General features: G+C 40.3%; 1 protein-coding gene across 1 annotated transcript in view; it reads right to left on the minus strand.

The window, feature by feature from the left end:
* The window catches only part of Dnah5 (dynein axonemal heavy chain 5), a 211,410-nt gene that overhangs the window by 45,122 nt on the left and 139,944 nt on the right, over positions 1-26,344 (minus strand). The window contains exons 56-65 of the mRNA XM_070042196.1: positions 23,863-24,094; positions 19,753-19,867; positions 19,342-19,518; positions 15,230-15,433; positions 12,701-12,880; positions 9,351-9,488; positions 4,383-4,518; positions 3,568-3,884; positions 2,900-3,055; positions 1,870-2,052 (exon numbers count right to left, since the gene is read on the minus strand). Coding sequence (XP_069898297.1) covers positions 1,870-2,052; positions 2,900-3,055; positions 3,568-3,884; positions 4,383-4,518; positions 9,351-9,488; positions 12,701-12,880; positions 15,230-15,433; positions 19,342-19,518; positions 19,753-19,867; positions 23,863-24,094 — 1,838 coding nt within the window. The remainder of the gene's footprint in view (positions 1-1,869; positions 2,053-2,899; positions 3,056-3,567; positions 3,885-4,382; positions 4,519-9,350; positions 9,489-12,700; positions 12,881-15,229; positions 15,434-19,341; positions 19,519-19,752; positions 19,868-23,862; positions 24,095-26,344) is intronic.

A 26,344-nucleotide genomic window follows, 5' to 3' on the forward strand; every position in this document is an offset into this window, starting at 1 on the left:
TCTACTGGTGCTGGCCATACTCCTTAGAAGAAGTTTTTGTTCTGTTTTGTTTTGTGCAGCAACTGGGCTTAAACTCAGGGTCTCATGTTCCCACTCGCTTTGCTTGCTTATATCTGGTGCTCTCTCACTTGAGCCATGAGTCTAGTCTGGCATTTTGTTCCCTTATTGAAGATGGAGATTTGAGGACTTTGCCTGGGCTGGCCTAGAACCAAGATGGCCAGAATGCAGCCTCCTGAATAGTCAGGAGGAGGGGTGTGAGACACTGGTACCCAGCTGAAAGAATCGGTTACCATCAGTATGGACAAAAGTAAAGAAGTCATTTTTCTGAAGGTACTTGATTTTCCCCAAAAAGAAAAAACAAGTCTAGCTGTGGATCCATATTGGCTCTGTGAGACTGAGCGACATTTTCTCGAGGAAGCTTTGCCGCCCCTTGCTGCCCCCACTGCCAACAAGTACAGCTCAGTGCTGTGATCAGGTTTTGTGTTGTTTTGTTCTAACATCACAAAAGTGAATGACTTTTTTCAAGGAAACCACATGCATCTCAACTGAATATAGTAATAGAACTAAGAGACAGCGCATCGTGCAGACTGCACTGGGGCTCCTGACCACCCCAAAGCCAACGCTGTCGGCAAAAGCAGACCCCTCACACGTGACAGATGCTACAGGAACACCCCTGCGACTCCCACGTTCTCAGCAACACAGGCTGCTGAGCAACAACCTCAATCTTTCTGGAAGTCATTGCATGACAGTGCTCAATTTCTCAAACTAACTCTATTGGGATCCAACAGAGGACTCAAAGATGGAAGGTTGTTATTAGCTCAATGTTTAATCTGTGATTGGAGCTACAACATTGGCTCCTGACACGCTGAGGTCAGCCAAGACACATACATTTCTGAAGCTGGATTAAGGTTCCTAAGGCTACTATCAACTTTATGAATCTATGAGTCACATGCAGTAAGTTAAAAATAAAGAGAAAATTTGGAGAAAAAGGAAAAGAAGGCCAGAGAACAGAAGAGAATGAGAAAGAGAGTAACACATATAGAGCTAGAAGAGCAGGCTGGATACGACACACAGAAAGAAGAGATGGTGGGAAGTGAAGACTCAAAGGTGTTGCCAGTGGTTTTGACCTAATAAATCCTCAGGTCAGCATGGAAGGGGCCATGAAGGAAACTATGCTCACTGCTATGAAATTCTGGAGAAAGTCAGTAGTATTTTCAAGAGTTCCCACACTTTGGCCATGGTGGTCTCATTAATAGTCTCGATATTTCAGAGCTTAAGCTTCACATGCATCCTAAAGGAAACACTGACTTGAGAAAAGGCTTATAAGAAATATATATATATATATAATTCTTGGCCACTTTTTACTGGAAGTTAGAGGGTACCTGACCAAAGTCTACAATCAGAAGTTCCAAAACTTCACATCATCTATTCCGTCACACATAAAGCACTCTCCAGAACATATAATGTCAGTTGTTGTTGGCACAGAAAGTTTACATCTCTTATTCTAAAAGCATAGAAGGAATCAAAGAAATGAAAACTTACATGTGTATGAGAAAACTGAAAGTCAACAGCTAAAGAGAAGTCCAACTAGAACAAACTTTTCATGAAAAGTAAGCAACTGGAGACCAAAATAATGATAGTCTCATAGATACATCATCGATATGGAGAAAGCAACCAATGATCAATGTGATAAATGGGACATATAGGAAAACCATGGGTGCATAATTGGTGAATAATTTCTTTTAGATTAAAAACAACTGATTTGGGATTCGTAGGAATAAGAGAGGAGAAGCCTTGTGACAACTTACATTCATCAGTGAAAGACACAATGCAATAGAAAGGCAGTGTCACCGGCCACACCTCACCCACCTGTTTCTCTGTGAGAATGACTCTCCCCAGCAGCTGGTCTTCCAGGCCTTTCATGGTGACAGTGAAGTCAATAATGGAGGTTCGTGCACTTATTTCTGGGGTGTAGGCTGGATTGGGCAGTTTGGTTGTGAGGTAGAGTTTGAAGCCATCCATAACATCTACTTCCTTGTCACCAACCTTCACCTTTTATTTTAAAAGAAAATTAAAAATAATGAAAAGGGTATACTTTGCTGTTTCCTTTTTTGTATATTTTGAGTACTGTTTTATCCAGTTTTGTGACTGGATATGATTTGTATACTCACATCTGTAATCCTATTCAGGAAGTTGAGATCTAGGACCATGATGTGAAGCCAGGTAAGTCAATAAGAGTTTTATCTCCAATAAACTACCAAAATACCAGAAGTGGAGCTGTGGCTCAAGTAGTAAAGCATTAGTGTTGAGCAAAAAAAGCACAGGGACAGCATTCAGGCCCCAAGTTCAAGCTCCATCTCTCTCTCTCATACACACACACACACACACACACACACACACACACACACACACACACACACACACACACACACACACACTGTCATTAACTTGGCTTCAAGCCATTAGGATGGAAAGAAGCAAAGAAGCCTTGATTATAAAAATAAATTAGATATACAAAAAAAGATTGGTTTTTTAATATTTTCGATCAGGAAGTACATCAAAGAAATTTTCCATTCACTATCGACTCTAATTTGCATTGCTACCTAGCAAGACAATCCCATATTGATGGGGTCTCCATGTTGACTCTGCATGGTTTTTTGTTTTTGGGTTTTTTTTGCCAGTCATGGGGCTTGAACTTTGGGCCTGGGTGCTGTCCCTCAGCTCTTTAGCTCAAGGCTCGCACTCTACCACTTGAGCCACAGCACCACTTCTGGCTTTTTTCTGCTTATGTGGTGCTGAGGAATCAAACTCAGGGCCTCATGCATACAAGGCAAGCACTCTACCATTGAGCCATCTTCCCAGCCCTGACTCTGCATGTTTTTATCTGAGTTTAACCTACCTTAAAGGTAGATCCAGCTTTAATAAAGTTCTTCTCCAAAACATTATCCAGAGCTGGATCCAGCTCCTCCCCAATGTCTTCAATAAGCAAAGGCCTTCCAAGAGAAAGACTGTCTTCCAGGTGGTTTCTGAAGTACTTGTGATTTAGAGACGTGATCTAAAAACAAGGTCACAGGTTACTCTCCACAGACAGGTCTCCATACAAGGCTAAAGGCCTCTAACAACAGGAGGCAAGCACACCTTAATTTGGAAATCTACTGGGTGAAATGGCGCAGAAAGTTTACCCCATTTCCATTGTTTCCTTTGCCAGATATGCCAGGAAACACTATGTGATTCTTTTTTCCTCACAACAAACTTAGTGACAAATAGTAATAATCAGGAACTGTCCTTGTGAGTGCTGCACACATAACATGCCACAGTTCTACCTTTCTGGATTTATCAAAGAGAGTCTGAGGGTACTGAAAGATGGCCTTCATGAAGATGAACACAAAGGCAAGTGATGAGATGGTTAAAAAAGAGATTTTTGTTATTGGGCTTAAAGCGAATCTGCTTCTGCTCTTCCTGGGATCGTTCAACTGTATGCATAGCTTTAAACATTTCTTTATTCTTGGATTCTCAGTAATCTAAGGAGATAAAATTTGAGCAGTAGCATACTCAAACACAAATCACCTGCAGTTCATTCTGGCTTTCTTTATTCTTAATCCAGATCTTGCCTTGAGTCTGCGGATCAATTAGCAAAGGATAACGAGATGCCTTTGTGACAATAATTCCATTCTGGACAGACAGATCATCGTTGGGCAGACCTTGGAGGCTCCATTCACTGATAGTGGGGGCATCAATCAGCATCTCATTCAGATTTAGATCCTTTCCGAATGGAATTTTCCGAGCTTTCATTTCTTTCTTCCAATCATTTAACAGCAGGTGTCGAAATTCTTGATTAAATGGGCCAGAATAAGACAGAAAAGCTGTAGCCAACAATACATCCCCTAAAACACACAAAAAAAGAAACCGGTGAAATATGGCACAATCATCCTTGTCACTGCATACTACATATTATAATTTTAAATTCCTCCAATCAAATCGTAAGCACCTGCTGTTGCCACTGGATAAATATGCAGATCGTGGTTAAGCAGGGCCCAAGTGGCCTAGCAAGTAACCAAACATGGAATGATTTTGAGTTTTGTTGCAAGTGAGAGACTGATACACAGCAGCTCAGAAGACAGAGCCTTCATTCAGTATCAAGTAACATTTCCGTGTACTCAGTAGAATTCAAAAGTGACCTGATCATAATAACTGTAAAGGTCATCAGCCCATGGATAACATCATCCAAACCTCTGAACCGGCTGCGCATGCACACATGGGAGGTGTGTTTGCACATACACACGTGCGTTTGAAGTAATGCAGTGTTGTTTGACGAAAGCTTAAGCTTGCTAAGCCTCTATCAAGTGACTATAATAGCCCGTTCGTAAGGGAATTTTACAGACCTACGAGTCGCTTGGTTTGTGCAGCGAACTCCTTGCTTTGCTCTGTCCACCGTGCCTTTTCTCCGGCCAAGCCCCTGATGAGCGTGGAAGCGCTCTGCATCTTGTGCCTGCACCGCTCCGCATCCTCCAGCAGGGTCTAGAGAAAAGCAGCACCGAAAGAAATGTCTTACTGAGAAAATACAACCTCCCACCTTCCTCAAAAACACTTCACGCTCTATAGGAACTTCCTTCCTGAAGCCAGACACTCCACCAGAAGCAGAGGACGCCATCTTCCTGGGCCTGTGCTGCCCACTGCCATCTCTGCCCTGCCCACAGAACGTGGGGACCTGCCTTGGAATTCGAGCCATGGCGCTCCAGGTCAGACTCTCCCCCAGACTCACAACTCACGGACAACAGAAACTTGTATACTTCCATGGAAGAAAAATGAAACATTAAAGAAGAGTGAACGATTAAAAAGAAAGGAAAACTAGCATGCATGCGAGTATCATAGAGCACAAAGTAAAGAAATGGATATCCTTCTGGAACATTCAGATATACCTCTCCTGTGAAGCCCTGGTTTCTTCGTTGTATCATCTAACTCTACCCCTCCTTTTACTCAGGTCAAACGTTAAGACGGTCTTCAGATCTGAGGCTCCTGAACAAAGGTCAACCATGCTTTGTTTTGTTTTCTAATTTTTGTATACTAGCGATGGACCCCAGAGACTGGGGTGTACCTATCACTCTGTGACTAAGATATATTCTAGCCCAGGGCCTTAGTTCTTTAACACAAATGTCTCTGTTTCTCTATATTTAGGAGACAACTAATAATTCTATGTAAAGATTTATGCTCACCAAATAAAATGAGTATGGACAAACCTTGAACTATATGAATACTGGATGTTCATTTATAATTACCACAAACACCTGTATAATTTTATTGAGTGTACAGGTATATTTATATCATAGTACCAAGAGCTTAACTTGTTTTGCTTCTTGTCTTTAGCATGCTTATTTAAATTATTATATCAATATGAATACTCTGAGGCCCTTAAAAATTATCATCTAAATGTTTTATAACCAAGAAAGTGAGGCAGGATAGATCAGAGAAACAGCCACCAGGAATTCAGAGACCGACGCTGCATTAATGAATAGCTTGGTTAAAAGCACAGAAGCACTATTCCCTTTGCTTTAAGCCTTACATTCTCCCATAAGCTCTAACATTTATTAAAAAGAGAAAAAGGAAAAGGAGCAGCTCTCCCCCTCTGGCCTTGTCCTCTCTCCCAAATAATTGGTATACTCTGAGAACGGAGCAAGGATATCTTCAAGAAAGAAACTTACCTTGGGGTTAGGGAGAACATGGGGGAAAATAACTCTCTTGGCACAAAAAATGCTTAGCTCAAGGATGGACAAGCCTCTGAGGGGAACGCATGGCAGAGTTCATCCTTTGCTGGGAAGGATGCCCAAATATCAATGACCTGAGTTTAACAAGGCCAGCCTTGACATCTCTGTGCCCAAAGGATAAAACAGTGTAGCAGCAAGAATGACAGACTGTGCCAGGTGTTAGAATAAAGAGAAGCACTTATCCTAAGGTGAATCTGAGACAAACCCCATCCTACCTGTTTCAGCATACCCCTGATGTCAGAGCACTTGTTGCACCTACTAGCAGAGGGCTCTACACCACCTTTGAATTGTGCAGCTTTGCTTTACTACAGTATGTCATTTTCTTGGCTTCAATGTGTCTTAAAACTCTTTTTTTCTTTGACAAAATCACAAGCTTGGTAACCAAGGGCCAGGCCTCTGCCACACTGAAATGGTAATGGCAGTTTGGCAACTTCACCAGCTGGAGCACCATCAGATGCATCCAGTGACAAAGTAGAACATGATATTTTTCTAAGTTAAAAACTTGCTTTATAATATATTCACTTTGTAGCATGTTGCTGGGTGCTACTGACTCATGCTTGTAATCCTAGCTGCTCAGGAGACTGAAATCTAAACATCACATTTTGAAGTCAGCTGGGGAAAAATCTGTGAGACTCTTACCTGCAAATAACATTACAGCAAAAGGTCAAAAGTGGAGTTGTGGTTCAAGTGGTAGAATGTTAGCCTTGAGTAAAATGCTCAGAGATAATACCCAAGACTAGCACCAAAAAAAAATGTATGTAGTGGATATGACTGTTATGTTTGTAAATAGGCTTAAAATATATATAAATAGGGACATATGTTCAGCTATAGGATAATAAAGAATAAAATATTATTAGGATTCCTCTTCAGGGTTACCTAAATACATTGTCTATAATGAACACAGACTGATTCTGCAACAATAACACAAGAACTTGCTTTTGAAACTGAGCTATTTGATCCAGTTTGTCCTAGTTTCCTCACTATTCTTTCCCCCACAGTCAATGCAGAAAACGTCCAACTGAGAGGCACAGCCCACATCCCTAAAACCCACATGAATCCGCTCCTCCCCAGAGCAGCTCTGCAATGTTTGATTCCACATCATTATTAGAATCACTTGTTTTCACTAAATAGAGACTTTCAATTGACTTGCTTTCCCTAAAATCTCTATCCTATCCTATTCTTCTATCCACCCTTTCCTGGCTTTTGTTTTCTGGATCCTTGATCCTTTGGGGTCTTATGATATGGGGAAGGAGACAGGGAGAGAGAGAGAGAGAGAGAGAGAAGGAGAGAGACAGACAGACAGACAGACAGACAGACAGACAGACAGACAGACAGACAGACAGACAGACAGAGACAGAGACAGAGACAGAGAGACAGAGAGACAGAGACAGAGAGAGTCTGAGGACACAGGAGGGACAAGCATTCCCCGGAGTCTGGTTATGGGTCCCAGCCCCTACATCTATTCTCTCTTAACTATTCAGTAAGGTGACTCCATGTTTAGGAGGCCAACAAAAGCTGGAGCCTAAGCCAAGTCTTGGTGACCTTGTAAAGACTCCCGGCCATGTTCTCGCCTGTGTCACCATGCAAGCCTGCACCATGATGAATTCGAGACTGGACCCTTTCTAGATGCCTCATAAGCCCGAGGGAGAGGGAAGAGCAGCAAAAGTGACTAAAGCTTCACACATTGGTGACAGCAGGTTCCTGGCCAGAGGTTTTTCCTTTAAATTAGGAACTTGCCATTATTAAAACACAAGTTTTAAATCAAAGTTATAGTTTTCACAGCAGTGTTCCTATGATTTAATTAATTACAGATACTCAAAATCAAAAGCATTTACTAAATGATTTAATACAAAATGCTAACAGTTAACAACAAAAAAAACATGAGCAAGCACAATATTTTTACTGTGTGCAGTAGTCCTTCCTGCTACAAGCAAGGATTCAAATGCTAGAAATGAATGGTCCTTTTTTACAGTTTTTGAGTTGTTCTTTCAAATTGCAATATTAATTTGTTCCTCATATAAATGAATTCTATGGTGAATAAGTACACAAACTTATATAGGTGCTGTTAAGTTATTTCCCTAAAGGTTTAAAAAAAAAAAAAACTCTTGCATTGCTTTCAGCAGACATCTTTTAGTTAATTTACTTTATTGTGATGATAGAGGCAATTTATAGAGGGATTATGATTACATGAGTCAGTAATGAGCACATTGCTTTTTATACAGTGTCTTCCATTCCCTCACTCTCTCCGAGTCCCTCCCTCCCATCTCCACCTTTTAAGAGAAAACGTCATGCATTGTGCATGAACTGAAGCTGAAGAATTACAAGCAGGAATGTCAACCTAGCTACACAAAGGCTGAGAAGGGACAGAGGCAATTTTTATAAACAATTGTGAAGGAAACAGTAGATCTGGATCCTATTTACCAAATATAGAATTTAACAGGAGAAAATGCAGATGTTACAGTGCTAGGAACTTACATTACTTGGGAAAGGGATCACTTTAAGCAAAAAAAGTCATTAAATTTTTCTATAAATAAAATACAAAGGGGAGTATATATTTAGAATAGGGAAAAATCATGACTTAGAAACTTGGTGTCTTTTATCTCTGATCTCTTTGGGCATTTTTTATTCTGTATGCCAAACTTAAAAGAAACTCTGTTGGGGCTGGGAAGGTGGCTCAGTGGTAGAGCGCTTGCCTTGCATGCCTGAGGCCCTGGGTTCGATTCCTCAGCACCACATAAGCAAAAAGAAAAAAGCCAGAAGTGGCGCTGTGGCTCAAGGGGTAGAGCGCTAGCCTTGAGCTGAAGAGCTGAGGGACAGTGCCCAGGCCCAGAGTTCAGGCCCCACGACTGGACCCAAAAAAAAAAAAAAAAAGAAACTCTGTTGATCTTCACCTGATTTCCTCTCCTTGTACAATGAGGCACAGCCCCAGGTAACCCAAGCCCTCATGGGTACCTATTCAGGTAAGGGACACTGAAGCTTTAGCTATATTAGCTCTATATTTAATCTGTCTTGACTACCAGAAGGAAGGAGGTCTCAATAGATCTTGAATTGGTATGAGTAAAATAAAGAGCCACTAGGTAGATAACACATAAACCTGGACTCTAAAAACTGCAAAATTCCAGAATATACATAGGTAGAGAAAGCTGTTCATAGTCACTGTCCTTGGGATATATAGCCTTGTAGTTAGTTATATTCATTAAGTAAGAGTCCTGAAGTAAGCCTCAGAAAGCCAAGATCCAGGCCAGATTATATCATCGGCCAAACTATGACTAGAGCCCTTACTCTGAACCTCTGTAGACCTTAAGCTCCTTTCTGTAAAATAAAAGTATCCACCCTGTCTACTTTCCAAGACAATTTCAAAAGTTAAATGAAATAAAGTGATGAGACATGATTTGAAGCACAAAGAAAACTTATGTCTGTGAGTAACAGTCTACAGTCAGTTAAGGACGAAGAGTGGGTGTAGGTATTTTGTATCTACACAGTGAATCCCTGCTACCAGCCAAGCCCTTGAAGAGAGAAAGTAGACGACGGACGCAGGCTTCCATCAGCCACGTGGGTGGGTGACAGTCCCTCCCCTGGCATGGTTACCTGCTTTTCAGTCATGGCCTGTTCATACTCTGCCTGCACCACGTCGAGCTCTGCTTGCTTCTCATCCAGCTCTGCCTGTGCCTTCTGCAGATCCTGCATGGCCAGAACGTAGCGATTCTCCTGCACCACCAAGTTGGCCTGCACGGGATGCACAGACAGCCAAAGTCAGGAAATGCCCAAACACCCTGCAGTCTCAAGTCTGGGAATACAGAACACTTGCATGTGTTCCCTGGTCCTTTGCTTCATTCCTAGGATCTTTACAAACCCTTAAGACCAAATCTTAAGGTGACTTGGTACACAAGTTCATCGGCAGGATATACCTGTCAGCAAACTTTTCTGGTGACGTGCAAAATGCAGTACCATGCTCTCAAGATGATGGATAGGAACATAAAGTGAACCACACACATGCCAAGGGCAAACACCTAACATCTTACAGGGTGCCGTCATGCCAACTATTTGGTTTGATAGTTGTACTAAACTATTCTCAATCCACAATATGCATTAAATACCAATACACATATCAGAGAGTCTAAACTTGTAAGCTGATCATCTGAAGCTATACTCAGTAGGACAGTATTTGTCTAGCATGTGTAGACCCTGGGTCTGATCTTCCGTACCATGAAAATACAATCACAGAACCACTGGAAATGGCACTGTCTTTAAAACTGTTTCCCTAAGGTTGTTCTTTCTTAGTTACTTTGACATGACTATTGAAAACTAACAAAGATACTGTGTATCAAAAATCTTACTAAAGTAACCCACTCATGATAAGCTATCATATTGTCAGTGTTTCCTACTGCTTTATTTGGAAAAAAAGTCATAACTGTTTTTAATGAAGCTAACCAACATAATTCAAACACAGATGCCCAGTTTAGAATCTCTAGAATTCTGTGCAACTTGCTTAAACAATGCAACTTGCTTAAATACTGTGCAGCTTGTTTAAATAATAATGTACCCATTAAAACAATGAAAAACTTCCTCCTCAGATTTTTTTGTGTTTTTTTTTGGGGGGGGGGTCCGGTCGTGGGGCCTGAACTCTGGACCTGGGTGCTGTCCCTCAGCTCTTCAGCTCAAGGCTAGCGCTCTACCACTTGAACCACAGTGCCACTTCCAGCACTTTTTGCTTATGTGGTGCTGAGGAATCGAACCCAGGGCCTCAGGCATGCAAGGCAATCGCTCTACCACTGAGCCACCTTCCCAGCCCACTCCTCAGATTTTTTTGTAAGAACTAAAGGATATACTATGTTAAAAAAAACAGTATAGGAGCTAACATGTAACAAGAATTTAGTACAAAATAGATACTATTATTATCCATGTTCAATACTTAAGACTCTATTCATTTAAAATGAATTCTATTTGTATGAACTGATATTTTCATACAATTTTTCAAAGAGATATCTCATTACAATAAAACTGAATCAGATCTAGACTCTATAATTAATATTGATTTAAATGTATTCCTTAATCAAAGTCACTTGGCCCATGTACAGAGATACCAGGATGAAAGAGAGCAGCCCTTCAGTGGCTCTGTGTTGATATTAAAGGGATTTCATTCAGAGTTTAGGGACTGTCCTTGATCTCTCCTCACTTAGGAAGCTAGAGTTTGCAAGAGAAGCCCCTCCAAGGATACGATAAGGCAGAGGCCTGTGTCTATATAGCTCAATATATTCATTAGAATCACCTTTTGATGACCTATTCTCCCTTCATCTTTCACCCCTGCCTGGGGAAATGAACGTATAAAATCTGCACCGCAGCACTTATTTAACTGAGGGCCATAAGATGTTTCTGATAAGATGAGTGGTTCAATATTCTAGATGCTCATGAGATTACAGGAAGGCACTTCGAGGGCTGACCTCTCAAAAGGAGAAGCACAGCATCCAGGAGCAATTATACAGTTCCCTTTGCCCTCTACTGTATTGCCTATATCATCCTGAGACTGGGAGGAGGCTGAAATATGAAAGGTACTGAACACAGGGGAAGAGAAACATATGTAACCCCACTCAGAATGTCCACTATTCTTAAAATAACTACAATGAAAGACAAACTACACACCAAAAATTAAACTGTAATTCCTTTTAAGACACTATGTATGTATGCTTATCCACTCAAAAAAATGTACAAAAGATGTTCTGTACTTTTCATTTTGACATGCTGATAAAGGTTTGGTCAATAGCAGATCATCTACTTCTTTAACTAGGCCAAAGTCTTCAATGAACCCAGCATGCATAATGTCAGACAACAGGACACCAATTATTTGCTCTCCCAGTCTGCTCTTTTAAGATGTCCAAGGATTCCAGACCCAGAATAGGTAGCACTGATATGGTAATAATTAGAAATTATAACTGAAATTATCATTCTATACCTATCTTTCTGCTGCCCTTGGTTATTTTTCTTATGATGATGAAGTTTTGTGGAGAGTTTACAGGTAAGCACAAGTAGATTTTACTTGGTGGTTGGAAAAGACCAAACTTATCCAAAAGTAAAATCAATCAGCCAAGCCCTACATAGGGTTTTTGAGACCACAGTCTTTCATTTTCAAAAAGTGCACCTTGTCTGCACCTATCGCTTCCAAAGACTTAGTATCATTTAGATGGGATAAATGTAAAAATGAAGCTTACAATGACTACTTAAATTGAAGCATAGTCATAATCTGTAAGTCACATTAAATAACAAAGGGAAGAGATCCTTTCTGAGTAGCAAAGGAAGAAAGACAGGGTCGTGTTTTCCTTAATCCAGGAAGATGCTAAGCATCTCCTGACCTCCAGTGTCCTTGTCTCAACCCTGCTCACTCATACAATTCACTGACTCAAATTTTTGAACATTTTTGGAGATTTTTTTTTTGGGCTGTTATTTGTGGTCTTTTTTTTTTTTTTTTTTTTGGTCAGTCGTGCGCAAAGTGAGCGCTCTACCACTTGAGCACAATGCCACTTCTGGTTTTCTACCACTTGAGCACAATGCCACTTCTGGTTTTCTGGCTTTATTGGAGATAAGAGTCTCAGGGACTTTCCTGCTCCAGCTGGTTTTGAACCATGATCGATCCTCAGATCTCAGCCTTCTGAGTAGCTAGGATGACAGATGGAAGCCACTGGCACCCTGCAATTTGTGGTTCTTAGAGCTAGAGAAAAATGACCAGCAACCCACAATGGACTCAGTGTCCGAAGAGAATCAGACCATCCATAAGGGTTCACACAGGTTTGGTTGGAACAGGACTACAGAGGAGAATAGGACATCCTGCAGATCTAAGCACAAGAACAGGGAGGAGGAAGAGTCTTGAGCTAGTGAGCAAAGACCAGTTGAGCTGCAGTCCCCGCCCAGGCGTGGTTCACACAGTTCTCCCCTCCAAGGAGTACCTTCAGAGGCAGCACCTCTTTGTTTATAGAAAAGAAGGACGCCATGGCTTTGGTCCAGGAACAAAGTCCCGCTACATTCCCACATACACGTTTTGCAGTTTCAATGTTGTAGTCTGCCATTTCAAAGTAAGGATTCAAAAACTCTATTACTTCCTCATTGATGGTGTCTTTGGGAAATTGCTGTGGAGGAAAAGAGAAAAATTAATCAGAAACACTGCTTTGCATCAAGAAAAACTCATATATGATGCTCTCCATGCAATGAATCTATTGGGTTCAGCATAGCATGTTATTACCATCACAAGGTATTAGGCAAAAATTGTCAAGGTGAGAAAGCAGCCAGGCCTGACTGCAGAAGTCTGTTAGGTGTTTACTGTGGATGAGAGGTGCCAGCCCTACATAAACATATTGGGATCCAGAAAAAAAGAAAATTATTTAGGTGGTTAACACTAATGTGGTTATTCGAATTTAAAATTTCCTTGTCATTAATCCTAAATAGGTGAATCACAAGCCCCTAATACCAACAAGGAAAAACAAATCCGCAGAGATACATTCAGCCTAAGGACATATAGATTGAGCATTTATCAGAAACTAAACACTTAATACATTCAGACAGAAGCTCTATTAAGTTCCCATGAAATGTGAAGATAATAACTTGGACATTAGACCTTGAGGATGGTAAATTAATTTTTAATCATTGAGCTATCAAGAATATGAGAGAATTATTATCTTCTGGAGGGATACAATTTTAAAATAGCAACAGAAATGGACTGAGAATGTCCTCCTTTATCACAAAGAAAAGACTGGCCCAACAAAGAAATGAGACCTTTATAAGAGTGGTGTTTTCTTGTCTAAGTGGGGATGGTTATACATTTGTCAAGTAGAAACCAAGTAAGCACGTAAATAATTTAGTGAAGTAACACTTCACATAACATACCATAAGAATGCACGCTCACTCCCAACTTGCCTAATACACATCTCTTAGAGCTTGACAAATAGTGGGCAAATAGTGAAGCCAGAAAAAAAAATATGTAGTAGAGTAGAAGAGGATGTAACAAAACAAAAAATAGCAAAAAAGTTTGCAAGAGCAGTAAGCTGGCCACCAGGTACAGAAGGCAGGAATCTGGGCCATTTTGTCAAGATACTGTTAAAAGACAATTACTAGTTTCCTCAGCTGCTTACTGGTGTAGCAGCGAGATATTATAGGCATAACACTATAGGCATAAGAATCTTACAAACATGATGAATTGAAAACTAAAGTCAAGATTGTGCTAAAATTACAGTTTAAAAATGGAAATGGCTTGGGTACATCTGATTCATTGTCTCAAAATGTGAAAAATAAAACAATAAAACTTCTAAGAAAAAAACTATGGGAGAATTACTGTTCCTCAGGAGTGAGCCAAGATCATAAGGCATGCCTAAAAAAATACTGATAATTAAAATGAACAACTTTGGGGTTGAAGGTGTGGCTCAGGTGGTAGAATGATAGCCAGGGAGCAAAAGCATCAGATCCTGAGTTCAAGTCCTGGTCTCAGCTTAAAAGAAATTAACTTGGCATTAATAAAGTGAACAACTAAGCCAGGAAGTAACAGAAGATACCTGTGATACTCTACAAAAGAATTAACAATGTTAAGACAAAAGACTTAATCAGAAACTGAACAGAAGAATTCCCAAAAGGCTCATAAACCTAGAAAAAGACTTCCAGCTTTCACAAGGAAATGGAAATTAATAGGGCACTGCTATAAACCCACCAGAATAGCTAAAAGAAGGGAATGGGGAAGGTGTAGGACACCTTATCCCCACTGGGGTGTAGGTCAACTGCATGGCAGCCTGTCTCCAAATGGATTGTCTGCATCTACCAATGCAGCCAGTGGTGGCTCAATGATAGAAAATATTTGCACCTGCATTGAACTTATACAGAACTATTTCTTATCATGATTCCTTGAAAAATGCAGCATAGAAGCTATATACACAGCATTTATACTGTAGTAGCATTTATGATTACCTAGGAGAGGGCAAGGGTGATTCAAAGCATCTAGGTCAAAGCACAGGTTCAATGAAAATACTATATTATTTTACATAAGGGTCTTTTCTGTTCTCACAGAGTCCTTGAACCAGTCCCCTGAAAGTACTGGAGGATAGCTATTTGTCAATATGTATGCATCATAGGCATGCATATACACATATATAGGTTTCTTCAAATTTTTTTGATGTTTGCATATTACCAATAATGCCTTAATACACCTAAAGTCTGGAGGAAAATCTCTAATATATATTATATATTATAGTATATATAGTATATAGTATATATATAGTATATAGTATATATAGTATATATATACTACATGATATATATTGTATTACATGTGATATATTATATGAGTATGTATATTATATGTTATAATCTCTTGTATTAGAAAAACTAACTGAAAAAATATATGTGTTCAAACTCCCTCTTCGAAACAAATTCTACCCAAGGACTCGACAATTCAGCTGAGCCTCTTTTTATTCCATCATTAGTGAGCTACCAACCTGTAAATTCTGCAAAAAGTTCCCTGCAGTCATCAGCTTTAGAGATTCTTGCCAGGAAGGTATGGTACAGCTCTTGTCCAGGTCAATTTTCACAGCATTGACCTTCCTTTGAAACAGCAGCAGCACGCAGTCCATGATCCGCATGATGAGGTGCGGCGGTCTACCCAGCGTGCGGACGGTGGCAATGTCCGAAGGCTTGATGGTCTGCAGAGTGAGAGGAGGGGTCATGCAATCTAGGGCAAGAAAGCACTGGCAACCCAGCCTTTTATGTCTTACACCACCATTTTATTACTGGACACATAATATTTTTAAGTTAGATGCAGAGACATCCCGTAGTAGTGCATGTCCCAAAACATTCACACTTTTTACAACTCAATCTGACAGTCGATGGACAGAAATGTTGGTGCACAGATAGAGGGTAGAACTGTAGAAACTTACTTTGTGTCCAAAATAAAAAGTACACACTGAAAATAAAAAATGATAAAGTGGATTTGCAACTAGCAAAATTCTGCACTTGCAATGGGTTTTGAGTGTGTGTGTGTGTGTGTGTGTGTGTGTGTGTGTGTGTGTGTGTGTTTACACCTTAGTTATGTAGGTCAAGAATCTGCCTCTCTATTAAGCAACTCAGACTTGTCACAGTGGACTGACACCAGAGGGTAGCCGCAGGGCTGACAGATTGAATAATTAGAAGTTTCTTCTCTGGGAACTGACCTTTAAATGAAGGAACTTGGGCAATGTGAATTTCACAAAGCTCTCAAAAAAGTTCCATTATGCGCAGCTATTCTTATGGCGTAAATTACTTAACACTCAGACTCATTTAGGTTGAGAATAATTGGTCTCTCTCAAACACTTCATGAAATAAGTATTGAAAATTAATAAATATAACAATGTAATATTAAATATAACAGCATTATCTGTAGGACAAACAGCATTGATTATATACTGCTGGGTCTGGCAAACCTTCTGTCTTGTTTGCATTTGCATCCCTCCTGTCAACAGAAAATAACCAATGACCTTCTCTTCAAAGCTAATGAGTTTTCTCAGAAGACTGAGAAGGAACACACATACCAGACTTGATGATTTGTGAATGTAACTATGTACCATGAAAAAATTTATTTCAACATATTAACATTTGTGAAAGCTAGATGGGTAGACGTTGAGAATTTGTGGAAAAGAACTGAAATGGCAGACTTCTGTTTGAGATAGGAGCCATGAAAGATAGAAAATAAGTAGAATGGCATGTTTTGGAGAAATAGGATTCAAATTATATAAGACGTAAGAGCTGGGCAGGCTTAATTTTGCTTTCACTTTAGTAGGTCGAATTTTCAGACAGATTTGGGCTTATTGAACTTCATATCCCACACCCTGAGTATGCAATATTGCATACTCAGGGTGTGGGATATGAAGTTCAATCTGTTTTGTGTAAGGATTGAATTCCCCTTTTATCCGCAGGCAAAGTAATGTGACTATTTTATGCTCTTCTCCATACTCTAGCACAGCTAGGTAACAGCTGAAGATAATTATTACTTTCAGATCAATCCTTTAGATGAGGAGGGACATATTCTTCGCTGTTACCTCCGTTTATTGTACAAATTAAAGTAGCTTGATGCCATACTATTAGAGAACTTAGTATAAAATGGTAGTCACCTACTACAAGATTTTAAAAGATCACAGAGAAGCAATAAAGATTGAGACAGAACCAATTTTTTTTGGTTGTTTAAAAAAGTATCTCTCTAACACATCCTCCTAGGATGTCAAAGCCCCAAGTGTTAAAGGTTTGCTCCCCACAGCAGTGTTTGGAGAAGTGAGTGGATCTTTAGCAGGTAGGCCTATAGGATGCCATTAAACCACAGGGGTTATGCAATTGAAGGGGACAGAACAACATTTTTTGTTTCCTCTTATTTTGCTTCTGCCATGCTGAACTGCAGTGTAACAGACCCAAAGCAACAGAGGTAAGTGATTGTGAAGTAGAACCTCCAAAACTGTGGGCCAAAGAAATTCCGTTCTTTTAATAAGCTGACTGTCTTGTGTACTTTGGTATAGTGATACAAAGCTGGCTAGCATACACCTTATTTCTATGTACATTTCTGCACCAATAAGTAGGTGATGCCAGATATCTTAGTGGTAAACTGCCCTGAAAGGCGACACAGGAAAACACTGTGTAATAGCAAAAGAGATGTCAACTCTTTCCAACCATAAGGAGATACCAGCCTTTTCAGCAAGACCTGAGAGGCCCTGTGGTCTAATTCTGATTCCATCAGGGACTAAGGATTCAGCAAAGGTCTGAAAGGTGATTCTCACTGAGGATCAACTACGCTCTGTGCATTCAAAGGTGGGAGGAGAAAAGTTGTAACACCCACAAACCTGAGAAACCAAAGGCCCTGGAGGACATCCAGGATGAGGGACGGGAGCCTAGCTAGTGCATGAAGAAAGGGAAAATCAAAGAGGAGATACGTATGAAAGTCAGAAAAAAGTGAAGGCACTTTCTTCACTATCTCAAAAGAGCAAGAATGCGTATATTTTGGTGATGATGGTGGTGTGGAGATGGTGGTGGTGGTGATGGTGATGGTGGTAGTGGTACAGCTGCAACAGATTGAGTTCAGGGTCTAGTCCAGGCTAGGCAAACCCTGCCCGAGAGTACATCCCTCCACTCATGATAAAACATGATAGGATGTTCATAGAAAACATTATGATGCTTTATATTGGCTATCATGGAAAAAAAATTATATTAAGTGAAGTAAGTCAGGCCCAAAGAAACATAGGTCCCATGGTTTCCCTTATTTACAATAACTAGTATATGTCTGAGACAAGCAGAAAAGGTCAGATAAGATGATGTTAGGCGAAATGAACCCCAAGATAAGGACACAAGTGGTTTTTTTTCTTTCTTGCTATTGTTCCTAACTTATTTATAAGGTGATTGTTTTGTTGCTTTGTATGTCCCTCCCCTACAGTATAACCCCTGTTTTCACTGTATTTGATGTTGGTATAATTTGGGGAGGGGAAGGGAAAAAAATTGTTTAAATAGGGATACAGGTGGACCCATTGCAACAATGAGATGTACAAGATGCTATGTCAAAACAGGAACTTTAAAACTTTGGTGAAGGGGTGGGTGGGGGGACAGGGTGGGGGCGGGAGCAGGGGGTGTAGTCGTGGAGATGGGAGGGCAGGGGTGGTAGGAGAAAAACAAAGGAGGAGGCAACAATGCTTGATAAGAAATGTACTCATTACTTTGCTTGTGTAATTGTAACCCCTCTGTACGGTATTTTCACAATAAAAAAAACTTATTAAAAAATCAATTTTTAAAAAGCCTAAAGACTTCATTTTGATCAGAAAGGTTTACAAACACTTCAAGCAGCATGCCTAAGGGGTGGTAAGCGAGAAAATACAAAATGATGTCCAAGTAATGTTGCATGGCCAACTGAGGTGAAATAACTTGAGTGTGAGGCAGAGTGATGGCAGAATTCCCTTCTCTAACTACTTCTCAGCCAAGCACCAACTGCAAAAGGGGCAGATGAGTCAGTCAGAAGTAAAAATAATCCTAAACTGAGATTTTAAAAAAAATCTTAAATTGAATCTTCAACGCCAGACCAGACCTGTACGGTCAGCCCAAATTCACTAAACACATTATATTTTTCAGAAGGCAAACTTCTTTTTAATGTCACCATTCCTGCGATTGCTACGTAATTACAATGGCTAAATGCATTGGAAACCTAGCTAGTGAACTATATTAGGTGAGTCATTCTTGAGATAAAACACAGACAAATTCAGAGATTGTCCCACCTTCCAGGTCACCTACTTTAAAGTTCTCTTGATGAGTGAGGAAATGTTATTTCAGAAAATTGACATGACTACCCCAACATGACGTGCCTGGGCCACCAATGTCTGACACTGTCCACTTCATTAATCAGGAGAATGAGATGCTAGCTTCCTTGTGAGAAATCTATGAAGAGTGAACAAAGTCTCTGCCCAGAGAGTAGTACTTGGAACCATTCCAGTGATGAGAGGTTTGGTGTGACCCTTAGAACATTTCCTTGCTGTTACTGATCACATTTTTGCCTGAAGTTCTCCTCCCCGGCCTCAAAAGCAGTATCTGTTCCTTTGCATGGATTCACCTGCAATGCTGCTTCCGCTTCCTCTAACGCTGGCTTTGCGGCTTCCAGCTTCTCTTCAGCAATAGCTTTGTCTGTGGAGATACTGTCCACAATGGCCTGGGCCTTGTCTTTCACCTTCTGGACCTCGGCCTTCACCTTTTCCGCAGCCTGCGCTTTCATTGTGACTTCTTTTAAGACCTAGTTCAGTATAAAAACAGAAATAAATCAAATCAAACATTGCCACAGCCCCAGAAGAAAAGCATCCCTGTCCTGTTTCACCCATATTGTCCAGTGACCTAATCGTCTGCACATAAAATCTACTGTCTTTTACTCTAATGGGGAAAAAATCTGTGATTCCATGGTTACAATGTAGTGATGTTTGTGAACCAGGAGCTCTAGAGGGATGAGACAGGTGTGGAAACATAGACGCACTGTGTCAGCTTTGTCATTGGCCACTTGCAGCTCCTTTTCTTTAACTTCCAGTTCTTTGCTCAGGGCTGCAACGGAGTCCGAAGCTTCTTTCAGTTTTTCCAACCCAGTATTCATTCTAGAGTTGAAAAGCAAGCAGGCAATGTCAACATGTGTGCGATGTGACCATGTTCTCTCATGTATATAGGAAGAACTGCAGTTGAGTAATGAATATGCATACAAATAGCAAACCCAAGAGGGCTCTGCAGAAAGGATATAAGCCCAGCTTTTAGTTCCAGACCAGCAACATCCTCATCCCTTCATAAAGTATGTGTAGGAAGAGCAAGCTCAATAAAAGGTGCTCATGACATGAGAAACAACAGTAGATCTGAATCTATATCGTGTAGACAATGGGCTCAGGACATTGAGTCCAAGGACAATCGGCTTCAAATGCTTGCAGCCTTCTCATGGAGGAAGGGGAAAGAATGTAAACTTGTATGTTTCAAAGCGTACTATAAAGTGAAAAGAAGAAATACTAGGAAGAAGACAAGGATGTCCACTCTCTCCACTGCTCTTCCATCTAGTATTAGAATGCTTAGCTACAGCAATAAGACAAGATGCGAACATAAAGGGGATCCAAATAGGGAAAGAAGAAATAAAACTCTCCCTCTTTGCAGATGACATGATCTTGTATTTAAAGAATCCCACAGACTCCACTCCCAAATTACTCAAGCTGATTCAAAACTTTGGCAAAGTAGCAAGGTATAAAATTAACCCTCAAAAGTCAATGGCTTTTCTGTATGCCAACAATGAGAAAAGTGTGGCTGAAATTAGGAAAGCAGCTCCATTCATAACAGCCCCACAAAAAAAATAAAATACCTAGGAATTAACCAAAGAAGTGATGAAAACTTTAAAAGCTTGAAAAAGGAAATCAAAACAGAACTTAGAAAGTGGCAAAAACTCCCATGCTCCTAGATTGGAAAGATCAACATTGTGAAAAAGGCAATACTTCCCAAGGCTATCTACAAATTCAATGTGATACCTATCAATGTTCCATCCTCATTCTTCAAGGAAATAGAAGAGGCAATCCAAAAATTCATATGGAACAATAAAAGACCCCAAATAGCTAAAATGATCCTCAACAGAAAGAACAGTGCTAGCGGAATATCAATACCAAATTTCAAGCTCTACTACAAAGCCATAATAATCAAAACAGCTTGGTACTAGCACAAAAAACAGACCTCAGGACCAATACAACAGAATTGAAAACCCAGAAATGAACCTACAGACCTATAGCCATCTAATTTTCGATAAGGGAGCTAAAAAAAATAGAATGGAAGAAAGACAGCCTCTTCAGTAAATGGTGCTGGCAAAATTGGTTAGCTACTTGTAGAAAACTAAAGCTAGATCCTTATATCACCCTGCACCAGAATCAACTCCAAATGGATCAAAGACCTCAGAGTCAAAGCAGACACCCTGAAAACATTACAGGATGGAATAGGAAAAACCCTAGGACTCCTTGGCACAGGCCGAAATTTTCTGAATTGAGACCCAGAAAAACAAGAACTCTAAGAAAGGTTGGACAAATGGGATTGCGTGAAATTGGAGAGCTTCTGCATGGCAAAGGACATAGCTAGCAAGATCAATAGAAAGCCTACGAATTGGGAGAAAATCTTCAGTAGTCATACAACAGACAAGGGTCTCATATCTAAAATATACCTGGAACTCAAAATATTAAATCCCCCAACAACAAATCTTCAAAGAAACAACTGCCCAATAAATAAGTGGGCTAAAGACTTAAAGAGAAACTTCTCTGAAGAAGAAAGAAGGATGGCCAATAGACACATGAAGAAATGCTCAAAGTCTCTAACCATAAAAGAAAAATGCAAATCAAAACAACATTGAGATACCACCTCACCCCAGTTAGAATCTCTATAATCAAGAACTCTAAAAATAACAGATGCTGGAGGGGATGTGGACAAAAGGGAACCTTACTGCATTGTTGGTGGGAGTGTAAACTTGTTCAACCACTTTGGAAAGCAGTATGGAGGTTTCTCAAAAGACTCCACATAGAGCTCCCCTATGACCCAGCAATCCCACTTTTGGACATTTACCCAAATGTTTACAAACAAGACCACACTAAAGCTACCAGCATAACTATGTTTATTGCAGCCTTATTTACTATAGCTAAGATATGGAACCAACCCAGATCCCCTCAGTAGATGAATGGATCAAGAAAATGTGGTATATATATACAATGGAATTCTATGCCTCCATCAGAAAGAATGACATTGCCCCATTTGTTAGGAAATGGAAAGACTTGGAAAAAATTATATTAAGTGAAGTAAGCCAGGCCCAAAGAAGCATAGGCCCCATGGTTTCCCTTATTTGCAATAACTAATATATGTCTGAGTCAAGCAGAAAAGGTCAGATAAGTTGATGTTAGGGAAATGAACCCTAAGATATGTATTCAAATGTTTTTTTTCTTTCAGGTGATTGTTTCTACCACATTTATAAGATTATTTCTTTGTTGCTTTATATGTCTCTCCCCCATGGTATAACCCCTGCTTTCACTGTATTTGAGGTTGGTATAATTTGTGGAGGGGAAGGGAAAAAACAAATCGTTTAAATAGGGATACAGGTGGACCCATTGCAACAATGAGATGTACAAGTCGCTATGCAGAAAACGAACTTTACAACTTTGGTGGGGGGGGGGGATTGGGGGGAGGCTGGGAAGGGATGGGAAGGGGAAACAAAGGAGGAGGCTACAATGCTTGATAAGAAATGTACTCATTATCTTGCCCATGTAATTCTAACCCCTCTGTACAGTATTTTCACAAGAAAAGAAAAGAAAAAGAAATACTAGGAAGAAAGAAACAAATTAAATATCATAACAGCTCCCAGGGGGAACGAGGTCCCTGTGTGAGCCTGACATGGTGAGTTTAGGGATGGAAGGTTTCAGGTTCGGTTAGTCCAAACACCCACTCAGGTAATCTTGACAAGACAGCCCTATCTGATTCTGGATATATTCAGGCAGAAAAATCTGAATGTTGAAGAAAACTAACAGAGCAGACAGTAAACTGTGGGACACACTTTGGGGAGGCAAAATATTGATTCTGCAAGGAACACAGCAGCCACCCAGGCTGCTTCTAACCTGGTCACTTAGAGGGGTAGGAGGAGAGGAGGAAGGAGGGAATATGTGAGCTCTTCATTCCTTTGCTTGTTAAGTATTCTGAGGGTTATATCATTTGATATCATCAAGGTGTCAGGGCATATGAGACTAGGCAGCAGTTTATTCTATGGGGCAACAATAAATTCCCTAAGTACCACAGAACACTCCTTCAAACAGGCTCAGAAAGATTTTATATCTGTCTGTCTGTCTCTCTCTCTCTCTCTCTCTCTGTCTCTCTCTGTCTCTCTCTGTCTCTGTCTCTCTGTCTCTCTGTCTCTCTGTCTCTCTGTCTGTCTGTCTCTGTTTCTCTCTCTCTCTGTCTCTCTCTCTCTATCTCTCTCTCTCTCTATCTATCTATCTATCTATCTATCTATCTATCTATCTCTCTATCTATCTGTTACTCTCCTATTTTGGCAGTAATGGAGTTTGAACTCAGAACTCCACAATTGCTCAGCAGGAAATCTCCCACTTGAGCCACATCTCCAGCACTTACTTTTGCCATAGTTATTATTTACCTACCCAGAACTAGCCTCAGACTTCAATCTTCCTACCTATTCCTCCCATACGAGAATTACAGTTATGTACACCACTGTGTGTATGGATTCTCAGTTGAGACAAGGATTTCACTAAATGTCAAGTCATGGTCTTCCTGACCTTCACCCTCTGAGCAGTGGGGTCATACGTACAATCCACAGGCATAGCTTAGAAGGGGATTTCTTACAGTGAGTACTATTGAAATTGGGGGCCGGGCAATTCTTTCCTGGTTGCGGGGGGGGGGGGATCTTTCCAGCACAGTGAGGTTGTTTAACAACCTTCCTGGGCACGTTTAGATGCCAATCATATTCCCCAAACACTACATCAGTTATGACCAACAACCATGTCTCTAGTCATGGCAAAATGTCCATGATGGGCAGTTCAGGCTGACTGCTTTAAAGTAACTCTGACTTGAACTTCACACTTACCTATCTGCCAGGGTTTGCACTTCCACGTGCTTTTCTGCATAGATGAACTTATAGCCCTGAATAAAAGAGAGGTATGATTTGGGCGTCACGTGGGTAGAACGTCGGAATCTCTGGAAATAATCGACACACTTCTCAGCCACGCCATCCTGAAAGGAGCCCATACACTGCACAACCTCCTTCTTAGTTTCCAAGCTGCAGTCAATCTCATAGGAAGAGAGGAAGTGTTCGGACACTAGGAAGAATAAAGACAACAGAACCTGAAACTGGGGCAAGAATCGCCATTTTCAAGGTCACCTGGATATTTGTTAAAGACTTCAACGTTCCTGGAACTGAATTCTGTGCTTGTAGCCCCAGTTAGGTAGATCTATGTCAGCACATTTGACCCCAGACATGAAACAGCAACAATTTGATTTTTTCCTTCACATATAAAACTATGGCAGATTTTAAGCCTCTCGCCATTACTGCAGAGTAATCTCCTCCACACAGCTGCAGCTTCTGGGCGGAAGCCAGGCTGTGATACGATTTACATAAGGACAAATGTGATATAAGTAAATTGGACCTCAGTGTGCACCTGGCACTCTTGTTAAACAATCCCATTTGTTTTTTGGGCTTGTTTTTTTTTTTTACTCAGACCCTGCAGTCCCTTACTTCCCCTAATCTGCAACTGCATTTGGCATGTGCAAATGTGCATCCATACATTGCTGTACTACTAAATATTTTAATGCCCATCTCATCCTTGTTCTTAAGCACAGCAGTGGCCCATGGTCAGTTCTAATTTCAGAATCCTTTAGATATATTTGGATAAAACTCTTCTGTTAGAGGGTTTACCTTTCCCACAATGCCTAAGAGTGGAGCAGTTCTGAGGGTGCACTTCCTGTTATAAGACTCCAGTGGAGCCACTCTTTGGAACAATTAACCTACAGTTGAACACAATGAATGCCAGGAAGCTGAAACGTGTTTGCTCTGAGGGGGTGGAACTCATGGGGAGGTACTACAGAAAAATGGAGAAGGGAGTGGTGGGTGAATACAGTGAGAGTATTCAATGTACATGGGTGAAAAGTGAAGCCAAGTAAGAGGAGGGGATGGCGGGGTTGGGAGAGAAGGAAGGGAGATGATGGAAGAAGGGGTGGCATCCACCAACATGAATTGTGCACATCTGCAGACATGGCAAATTGAAATCCCTTAGAGAAGAGAAAGCCATAACATAAGAACCCATCAATGGCTCTATATCCATATGTATTCACATGTTATGCCCACTACAGATCCATCCCTGGGATAAGTGCCACAGCATGAAAGCAAAATATGAACCTTGATCCCAACCCCATGGAGTGTACACTCTAGTTAAAATTGTCATGGCCAAAAAATTCTTTTTTAAATTATTGAAACCATTTTTATGTATGTCAGCAGAAATCATGTATGAAGATGTGTGTATGTGTGTGTGTATAAATAGGACCTGGAAATATAAGGACCTGGAAAGATTTAAGCACAAAACAATGTGATTGGGTTGGTATCTTTACCATTATTCTGTTAGGAATGTAAAAGACTGAAAGGCAGGTGAAAAAAGGGAGAGAGTTCACTACAAAGCTACTTGGGTTTTCTCATGGTACAACCATGATGGCTTGGCATAGGACTTCAGTAAAAAGAAAGAGATTCTGCCAATATTTAGGATATGTAATTGCCATGACTTCAAAGCAGATTAGATTTTAGAGTTGAAGGAAGAATAAATGTTTAAAGGAAAGAAAAGGGTCGTCTAGTTTGATGGACAATGGTGGCATCCTAGAGACAATACCAGTTTAGTTCCAGATACTTTAAATTTAAGGACTCTGTGAGAGATCCCTGAAGAAGAATCATATAGGCAAGTGAATACATATATTCTGAGCCAGCCAACAGACCAAATTGAAAATAAGAATTAATGGGGTGTACCAGTCAAGAGTTGTAGATGCCCTCTCCTTGGGAAAGAATCTAGAGATGAGAAACACATCTTCTTGCCCTCCAGTATGGTGACTCAATAAATGCCAAGTGCAAGAAATATGTTTTCAATAAATGAAAAATAGATTCATGCATGAAGATCAAGCCACTCCCTAGTTACTGCGAGTACAGAAGAGAAATTGTCCGTGGCTCTGCGAAAGCTCGGACTGGGTCAGTGAAATGAGATTTAAAAGAAAAGGTCAGGGCTATGAGAAATTAACAAAAAGAATGATCAATAATTTAGAAAGGATGAGTGAAATAGATATTAAATACAAAGAGCTCTGTTTCAAAGTGAATCATCTTAATCAAGGTATATTACAGTATTTATCACCTGGTATTGCTAATTTTACTATTAATTAGACCTTCCATTGCATTTCACAAAATACCTACACATGGATTATCCTACTTTCTAGTAAACCTTAATAACACAGCTCTGAAATACTATTGTTGGTGCTCTAAATGCATTTCCCACCTCAAGAAATTTTTAACTCATACTTCTAGTTTCATTTAAATT

Source organism: Dipodomys merriami, unplaced genomic scaffold, assembly GCF_024711535.1.
Source record: "Dipodomys merriami isolate MVZ:Mamm:240054 unplaced genomic scaffold, mDipMer1.0.p SCAF_32, whole genome shotgun sequence".
Lineage (NCBI taxonomy): Eukaryota > Metazoa > Chordata > Mammalia > Rodentia > Heteromyidae > Dipodomys > Dipodomys merriami.